Source organism: Halichoerus grypus, chromosome 5 (assembly GCF_964656455.1).
Source record: "Halichoerus grypus chromosome 5, mHalGry1.hap1.1, whole genome shotgun sequence".
Lineage (NCBI taxonomy): Eukaryota > Metazoa > Chordata > Mammalia > Carnivora > Phocidae > Halichoerus > Halichoerus grypus.
Genome location: NC_135716.1, coordinates 51,611,862 through 51,621,984, shown reverse-complemented (window position 1 = coordinate 51,621,984; position 10,123 = coordinate 51,611,862). Strand labels below are relative to the sequence as shown.

Genomic DNA, 10,123 nt, shown 5'->3' with positions numbered 1-10,123 from the left:
TAGTTTATTATATTCTTCCTATCTCCCAGGATAGTAAACACACTTCTAGTATACTTTGTGGAAAATACTCTGAGAACATGTGCATTTTCACAAAGGCTTTTAAAATTTTTGGTACTTTGGTAAGGAGCAGTTTCCTTTTTAGATCAAAAGTTGACAACAGCCACTTGATCTCTTAATCTACATAAATAGAATTTTAACAACTACATTTTAATATGTACATCAAGATACTGATAAACTTTTAGATAGTGAAGAAAACAAAACTGGAGATTGTTATTCTATTTTCCCAGTAAGTTTTCCTCAGCTTTTAGAAAGCACATGCAGTTCAATATACCAACCGGGATTTCAAAATGCTAGCAGGATTACAACACTTATTAACAGCAATATGCAAAGCAGTGGAAATAGAAAATAAATGAGTAACTTCATATAGTAAAAACGAAACAAGGCACTTTCAACAACTATAAGCAAATCTGAAATAAACACCTTTTCATAAAGCTGACTCACAGACCCTAGCAGACTGGTATAAAAGTGAAATAGTGAAGGCACTACATAATTCTTTTTCTTAACTCCACTTACTAAAGAAATTCACCAATTAAACTTGGCACAAAGAAGTTTAATTATCATAAAGTGCATCACTTGGCTAAATATATTAAAAGGAAAATCAGCCTTAATACATTATAGCAACATATTCACATATACAGAAATAAAAATGCAATCCCAGGAGTCAATGTAGTTAAGGAACTTTATAGTATATATGGCTTTTTATTTTGTATTTTTTTGTATAACTCCCTATTTGCTTAGAATCTTTATTTTCAAAAGAGTATACCTTGATTAGCAAAAAGAGGTAGTATTCAGAAAGAGGACAACTCACTGCTTCTACAGGTAGAGATCTGTGATAAAGATATGTGGAAAATAAACAAGTACAACATATTATAATAAACTAGACACTTACTATAGTATTCTGATAATGAATCAGCTTTTAAAATCAAGGTTATTTTATCACTTTAGCTACATTATTATATGTTACTATAGCTCTCTGAAATAGTTTTCCTTTGGTATTATAAAGTTTTCTTTTTTTTTTAAATAGCAATAACATTGCAAACAGGCAATTTTTATTTACAAATGGTAAACGTGTCAATATTTAAAACTTAATTCATCTTTACCACTGATTTAAACCACTAATGAAAATATATTATGTCAGAGATACAAAGAAGTATATATCAACCAGATAGTAACATGCATTTAATGTCCATTTAACTGATAAAATTGGCATTTTAAACACAAACACAAACACGCACACCACACACAAGAGTGCTCACACACATATTCATTTGGAGCAATATATTGGCAAAATACCAAAATAACTTATGCACATCATTTAAGAATTGAGTCTTGATAACAGAACTCTAACTAGATTTTTTTTTTTAGTGTATTAAATACAAAGTTTGGATAAAAGACAATTTAAAGCAGCAGTGAATACATTTCTATCCCAATAACTTAAAAAAACTTTTCTTTATGTAAACTTTAATACATGTGCAATCTTTCTGTTTTCTGTAAATGCTTCAGTCTTTTTTCTTTTTAAATATTTGCCACTCTATTCTAAATTTGCTGAAACATAAACATGGAAGGAACTGCTTGTCATGTATTAGTCTTCTGCATTGTACGCCACTTCTGCAACTTCTATGTCCGATACAGAATTTTCAGGTTCACTAAAACTTAAGCATGGCTTATCATCAGTTCTGCAAGAAAAGAGAAAGATGTCAATGAAGAGATAAGATACATGCTATTTCACTTCGCTATTACCTTTAAAATTTTTTAATCTAATGTAGAGATTATTTAAATATTAATGGGAAAATATTTAATGGAAAAGAATATTTAAATATTTGATCAGAAATTTTATATAGATATTTTTAACGATTTTATTTATTTATTTGACAGAGAGAGAGAGAGACCACAAGTAGGGGGAGCTGGAGAGGGAGAAGCAGGCTCCCCACTGAGAAGGGAGCCCAACACGGGGCTTGATCCCAGGACCCCGGGATCATGACCCGAGCCAAAAGCAGCCGCTTAACCAACTGAGCCACCCAGGCGCTCCAAGAAGTTTTATATTTTTAAGTTGTCATTACCAGACAACACCTTTGAAGATATATTTTTAACTCTTTCAGCTCTCCCAACTACCATTTATCACTAAAAATCCAGTTTATAATGACCTTTACCAACATAAATCTGTTCTCATAATTACAGCTTAGCTGCTACCACTAAAGTATTAATAATGACTTCGGATTTATAAGTAATAAATATTCTATGTGCTTTCAAATATACTATCTTTCCATCATTCCTGTTAGGTAGGCAGGCTTGTTGCTATTACACTATCCCACTTTTTGAATGGAAAAAGGAGATTAATTTGTCAAGCTTTACAAAATTAAGGAATTAACTGAATGGTTAATTTAGACATATCTTCAAAGTAAGTAATAATGTTTACAGCCTAGATGACAAAGACTCATTTTTAGGGAGAGCCTACAATATCTATAGTCTTTCTTTATTTGCTCAGCAGATTCACGATACAATAACACTGAGTTCACACAAAAAAATACTCTCTAGAGTATTACTATTTCCCTCTAATTATTCAGATGATTAGGCTATAATAAACCAAATATTATTTACCTAGATTCTTCATGCAAAACATCTTGATCAACCTCAAGTGTGGAGGACTCCACCTTTGGGATGTGTCCACCTTCTGTTTCTGACATGTGCAGTGATTCTTCAGGTTCTAAAGACAATGTTCTAAAAGCAAATTAAAGCAACAAGTTATTTTCTACAAATAAAGTATGTATTGGTTTATTTTTGTGAATACATGTAACTTTAGTAGTCTTTAGCTATTCTTAATACGGCTAATAGATTGCTGACTCTGGGAGTCAACAGAGAAATTAGTACTTATGATTAATGTAAAATGGTTTTAATATCAATTCAATATATGCTGATAAGAACGTAAACTACAACTTTCATATGTGAAAAGTTGGCAGAAATGCCTAGAAACAAAGATACCATTTAAACAGGTTAAAATGACTAATGTTTATCTTGAACAGCTAGAGGCTTATATTTCTGATGTTTCCTATCCTTCAAATGTTCAACCTTCTAAATAAATTATCAAAAGGCAATTTTCCCAATCTACAAAAAAGGTACACCAAGAGTCTTAAGACTTTTGGAATTGGAAATTTCCTAAATCATATTAAAATGCAAGGGCATTTAGCCCAGAGTATTAAAAGTTTAATGAGTAAGTCTAAAAATGCAAGTATCACAATACACCTGATTCTGCTCTCTAGAGTTTCTATATGAAGTTGCTTTTCATTCAGCAGTTTCTTCAGTGATTCCACCTCTTTCTGTTTTTCAAGTAGTTCTTTTTGAAAACGGTAGTTTGTCTCTTCTAAAGTTTCACAGAAAGCCTTAAAAAAAAATGCAAAAAAAATTAATTACTTATGCAGTAACGTCCTCAAGAGCATTTATTTGAAGAGTTAAAGAACATAATCAAAATAATATGTATGCAGCCCCAACAATTTGTTCTCTTCCCTCATCTTTTTTGGTCTCTGCTATCTTGATACTCAGTCCCCACACCTACCAGGGGGACTTCTGACTACAAGTCCCCTTTCTTGAGAATTGTTAATCAGTAAACGACGGTGCTTGAAATGAGTATGTGATAACGCTCTAGTGTAGAATTGGGGAAAAAACGACCAAGTTTTAAGTTTTTATTCTCCTTCATTTATTTTTGCCCAGTCCTAGATGAATATACTTTTTTGAAAAACTGTGGCTATTCATTTGTATTAGCTTAGCAGTGATACTATTGTAACCACCTCCTCCATAGCACCCAAACAATGTTGGGGTTTTTTTCCACATTGCTTTCCTCTTGCTTCTGCTATTCCCATAGTCATTCAAAATTGACATTCTATCCTTCATGCCCAGAATACTAAATACTGCTGACATAAAGATTAAAACAAACAAAATCGTATTACCATAAAAAATGGTGTCATGAAAAAATGTGGTTCACTTATTTTGATGAGGCTTTCAGTGTTACTGATCAATTCTTTTAATTATTCCTAGTCATCTGTCACTCCCTGTCCTGTCATTTCTGTGACTATTTTAAACCTTCACCCCTGGCAAGTCCCCTACAATGTGTTACTATTACTAATTCCAAAACCAGCAGATGATCTTGATTCCTATACCAGAAAAAAAAAAAAATCACTGACTCCCTGAATCTCATCTACCTTCACATCCTGCTCTTTTTCTCAAGAACATGTGACTCTTCAAGTTATTTTATCTACTCTTTCTCCTCTGGAAGCGTGCTCAATCACATACACTTTCTCTTAAAATTTTCAACCTTTCCCCCTCCTCTGGACCCTAAATTTACTCAATAAACATGACTGAAGTTGGTTAAGTAAATCCTAAAAATTTCTCCATAAAAAAAAAAATAAAACATCTCCACCTCCCTCTTGATCTTGAGTCTCTCTAGCTAACTCATCTCCTTCCTTTCAAAATAAAAAAAATTATCACAAAAGGTTTTTATCACCCAAATTTAGCCCCCCATTTACTTCTAAAATCATTAAATTAGGAGTTTTGCTCTCTTTTTCTCTACTAACTATGCCCAGGCAAAGGCTAACAATGACCTTCTAGTTGTCAAATCCAAAGTATTGTTTTTCTTGACTTCACTGCGTGTCACTATTGACTTAAAAAAAAAAAAAAAAAAAAAAATGGAATCCTTTCTCATTGGCCTCCATAAAACTTCCTGGTTCACTTCTTAACTTTGACAGTTACTTTTTAGATTTCTATTTGTTCTTTGCATGTGGGCATTCATCAAAGTTTTGCCCTTGGTTATATATTCTCTTGCTCTATATGTCATCCCTGGGCAATTGCACTTACTGTTAACACTTCAGCTCTCATCTCTACTATATGCTATCATTTTCCAATGTATTTGTTGTTGTTGTTGTTAATCTCCAGCCCTCAAACTTTCCTGAGTGCATAGACATCATTCATATATCTACTGTTCCTCTTCAATTAGATGTACCAATGGCAAGTCAAATAGCGTTCACAAGGGAATATGTATTCTACTACCTCATCATCAAAGCCACCAAGCAGGCATCTTAGATCAGCCCATTTCCCTAATTTCTATGGCCCAAGGATAACCAAGACTTTCCACCTTTCCCTTCCCCTCATCCCCTACTGCCTCATCAATACCTCTTGTGTTTTTGTCATTTGTTCTCATTTCTACAGTCTTCAGTTCTCAACCAAACTACACCACCAGTAAACTAATTGGCTTACCTATGTTTACTTTGGCAATCTAAGTTGGCTTTCTTACAAACAGATCTGATCATGTTACCTATGATTTAATACTGACTAAATAATAAGGCCAAATATCTTACCTTGGCAAATGAAGTACCTTATGATGTGACATATGCCTTTTACCCCAACTTCATAGCTTGCTGTATTTACCTTTCCTTTCCTCTGGTCCTCTGCATAACCCCATGTTCCACCCAACTGAATTACTTTCAGTTTCTCAAATATTTGTCTTTATATAGATGGAAGTATATAATACATATCATTCTGCAGCTTGCTTTTTATCTAATGACATAAGATGAACCTTATAAACATTTCCAAATTAAAAAATCTGGGTATATTCACATTATGAAAAAACTGAACAGTGTTCAACTATCATGCAAATAGAACCTAGGAACACAGAGAAAAACAAAATAAATGAACCACACATAACTTCCATTGATAACAGTACGGGTGACCAGACAAACTAAGGCCTCTGGCTATAAAATACCTAGCTAAAAAACCCAACTTTTAAAACAGCTATGTGGGCAAGAAATAGAGGTAAGTCTCAGGGAACAAAAACAAAGAGAAATGAAAACAAGTGCCACCAGCATGTGTACTGACATAGCTTTGGGTAGTGGGCGAAGGAGGAGTGACGAGAGTTTTCTTTTTGGTAACTTTGAACTTTAAACACCAAGAGGGAACAAGAGATGAGTCAGGCACATTTTAAAGGCTAGTGACAAGAAAAATGAGATACTCAGGAATAAAGTAAGGACTCTAAAGAGCTAAGCCATTAATAAAAGTCACTCATCAACACAGGAATACATCAAGGAAGAATGTTTGTCTCATCTTGGCCTCTACATGGGAGAGGTAAAGTCTTCCCTGAAGAATCTACAACCATGGGCTAATGCCTCATGTGGATTTTGGATTGAATTCATACTATCACAATTAGTCAGAAATACCCAAGCTTAGAAAATAGTATAAAAAATGGTCCAGGATCAATGATACTAAATGTATCTCTGCAGAAGCAAACAAACTTCTATGGAAGGATGTACCCTCAACTTTGGCTGTTCAGTGTTCCTGGAGACAAAGTTATAATCAAAGTAAATTTATAATTCAAAATTACAAAACACATTAGGATATCATCCACTGAAAAGAAGGATTAGATTTCCATAAACTTCAAATAGCATATTACTAGAAAAAGATTATAAAATATGAACATGTATAATGACATGAAAATATATTTTTAAAGCCACTATTAAAAAATATCAAGTATATCTGAGATAAAACAAGAGAATGTCAAGACATGAAAAGTATAGTCAATATTATTAAGATCCCCCCCTTTTTTTTTTTAAAGATTTTACTTACTTATCTGACAGAGAAAGGGAGAGAGCACAAGCAGGGGGAATGTCAGGCAGATGGAGAGGGAGAAGCAGGCTCCCAGCTAAGCAGGGAGACCGATGCAGGGCTCGGTCCCAGGACCCTGAGATCATGACCTGAGCTGAAGGCAGATGCTTAACCGATTGAGCCACCCAGGTGTCCCAATATTATTAAGATCTTAATGGAAGTATCAAATAGTAGAATAATCTTATCTGAAGACGACAGAGTGAACTGGAAGCTAGAACTAAGAAAATTACATAATTTATTCATTGAAGAATAAAACATAGGGAGATGGAGACAGATAACATGAAAGAAAGGTTAAGACAGATGGAAAAGGAAAATAACTTAACACATAATATTTATAAATTGAGTTCCTAAAATAGAGAATGGAGAGAATGAGGAGAAGCAATACTCAGTGAGAAAACAGCAGAAAATTTTCAGAACTGATTAAATACTAGCATTTTCAGATTTGGGAAGAATAATGCATCCCAATGAAGACAAAAATAAACACCACCCACACACACAATAGTAAAACTGCAAATGGTAAAATCAAAGAGAAGGTCTCTAAAATACTAGGAAGCGAAAACAGTTTACTAGAAGGGGACAACAATGAACTGAGAATAGATGTTTCACAGCAAGGGTCTACAGCAAAGGCAGCGGGAAAGACCTCAAAGCACTGAGAAGAAGGACTATCCAGGTGGAATTCTAGACCCAGTTAAATCATACTTCAAGAATGAGAGCAAGATTAAAAAATTTCAGCCATTAAAGACCTAAACATTACCAACACACATTCACTGAAACAACTATTAAACGATGTACTTTAAGAGCAGTTAACTGAGCCCCAATGGGAAGAGTGAGATGAAAAACTAGGAATGGTGACGAAAGGAAGTGACAAGTGTGCAGGTAATTAAAGAAAGCAATGGCTCACTTTGGGGAGGCTGTAAACAACTTGGTTCTAAATTATTTGATGAGAACAATATATGGCCATTAAATAAAAGACCGTGAATACAGAGCTTAGAAGCCAAGAGTACAGGGAAAAAGGGAAGAAAGAAAACTCATTAAGTATATAAAAGGAAGGAAAGGAGAAGAAGCAAGGTAAATAAAAGGTACAAAATAAAATGGCAGAAATAAATACACATATATTGGTAATTACTGGACACATCACAATAAACTCACCAGTTAAAAACCAGATTTTTCTGTTTGTATCAAAAACCAAAAATCTCCTTCTATGATGCTGACAAGAAACACACTTTCCTTTTTTTTTAAGATTATTTATTTATTTGAGAGAGAGAGAGAGAGAGAGGGAGAGCACAGAGGGAGAAGCAGACTCCCCGCTGAGCAGAGAGCCCACCCTGGGGCTCGATCCCAGCACCCTGAGATCATGACCTGAGCCAAAGGCAGACTCAACCGACTGAGCCACTCAGGCTCCCCAAGAAACACACTTTATTATTATTATTTTAAACGATTTTATTTATTCATTTGAGACACAGAGATACAGAGAAAGAAAGAGCATGAGCAGGGGGGAGAAGCAAAGGGAGAGGGAGAAGTAGACTCCCCAGTGAGCTGGGAGCTCGATGCTGGGCTTGACGTGGAACTCGATCCCAGAACCTGGAGATCATGACCCGAGCTGAAGGCAGATGCCCAACCATCTGAGCCACCCAGGCGCCCCAAGAAACACACTTTAAATATAAAGATAGAAAAATATTTCTCAGGCAACAGGCAAATCTGCTTTCTCCCCCACAAAAAAAGGCATAGTTTTATTAATCTCAGAGCAATGTATTTCAAGTGGAAAACTTGCGGCACAAAAAGAGTCACTACCTAATAATAAAAGGAATGATTCCCTAAGGATATTTCAACTACAGAATTCCAAAAAAAAAAAAAAAAAAAATTAACAACCAACCATTATGAGTGAATTCAATATACTACTTTTGGTAATTAAAGATATGTTAAGAGATTTTTAAAAATCATGAGAAAACAGCCTTACATCAATGTATTTTAAAATCTGTACAAATTGGCCAATTTTCTAAAAAAAAAAAATACATCAAAATTGAGCCCTAACGAAACAGACAATCTGAATAAACTCTATTCATTAAAGAAACTTAATCAGTTGTTAAAAATCTACCCATAAAACTACTGAACAAACGAAAGAAAATATCAGACTCAGGTTGTTTTACAGGTGAGTTCTAATGAATACTCAAGGAACGAACAATACTGATCTTATTCAAATCGTTCTGGAGAAAAGAAAAAGAGACTATTTCTCAACTTGTAAGACTGGTATAATCCTGATGCCAGATCCAATGACAATAACAGAGAGGAAAATTATATTGTAAAAATTCTAAATAAAATCATTACAATCCAAATCCAGCAATTAAAAAAAAATGCTGAATTAATGAATTAATCCCAGAGGTGAATGTTTTATCATTTGAGAATCTATCAGTGTGATTTACCACATATCATATTAAAAAAACCCCATATGATCATCTTTATAGACAGAAGCAAAAGTATTAATAACATACACATACCACAACCTTTAGCAAAGTAGGAATAGAACTTCTTTAACCTAAAAAAAAGATATAAACAAACACAACCCACAACTTCCAGCTGCTTGTAGGAAATACCATATCCAATGGTGAAAAACAGAATCATTTCCTTTAAAGTCAGAACAGAAGAAAAGGATGTTTGCCATAACTGCTTTTATTTAACTCTAAAGATCCCAGGTAGCACAAAAAAATATGAAAATGGAATGAAAAGTATTAAGGATTAAAAAGGAAAAACCACAATTGTTAGTATTTCAAGGGATATGATTATATATATAGAAAACCTAAAAGGATCTACAAACTAATGAGAGTTTTCACCGAAGATGTAACATATAAAATATATATAAAACAATAATGGAACGGTAATAAATTAAAATATAATAGGGGCGCCTAGGTGGCTCAGTCACTGAGTGTCTGCCTTTGGCTCAGGTCATGATCTCAGAGTCCTGGGACTGAGCCCCGTATCGGGCTCCCTGATCAGCGGGGAGCCTGTTTCTCTCTCTGCCTGCCACTCCCCCTATTTGTTCTCTCTCTCTCTCGGTCAAATAAATAATAAAATCTTAAAAGAAAAAGATATAATAAAAATACCAATTATGATTAAAAAACCCTAAAATAATAAATTCTACAGGTTTCCCTAAAAGTTTTAGGAAAAAATTTAACCTTTATTGAAGACTTTTAAAAAAAGACCTAAATAAAGCAAAGATCTTATTGATAGGAAGATTCAATTCTATAATGACTCTCCTCTTCAAAATTAATCAATAAATATAATTTCAAACAAAATGCCACCAGGATCTTTCATGAAACTCACAAGTTGATTCTAAAATTCATATGGAAAAACAAATAGTCAATTTTGAAGACGAACAAGGAAGGGAAACCTTGACTTGCCAGATTCAAAAATTATAAAGCTA

The 10,123-nt window shown here is 33.9% G+C and overlaps 1 protein-coding gene across 7 annotated transcripts in view; it reads right to left on the bottom strand.

The window, feature by feature from the left end:
- Positions 1 to 595: 595 nt before the first annotated feature.
- Positions 596 to 10,123, bottom strand: part of SNX16 (sorting nexin 16) — a 41,124-nt gene continuing 31,596 nt past the window's right edge. For 6 of the 7 annotated variants that reach the window (XM_036100803.2, XM_078072275.1, XM_078072270.1 and 3 more), the window contains 3 exons: positions 3,301 to 3,437; positions 2,659 to 2,778; positions 596 to 1,736 (listed from right to left, as the gene is read on the bottom strand). In XM_036100803.2, coding sequence (XP_035956696.2) covers positions 1,643 to 1,736; positions 2,659 to 2,778; positions 3,301 to 3,437 — 351 coding nt within the window. In that variant the 3' untranslated portion in view covers positions 596 to 1,642. Of the gene's footprint in view, positions 1,737 to 2,658; positions 2,779 to 3,300; positions 3,438 to 8,143; positions 8,358 to 10,123 lie in introns of those variants that run through there. The other variant, XM_078072276.1, reaches the window with a different exon arrangement.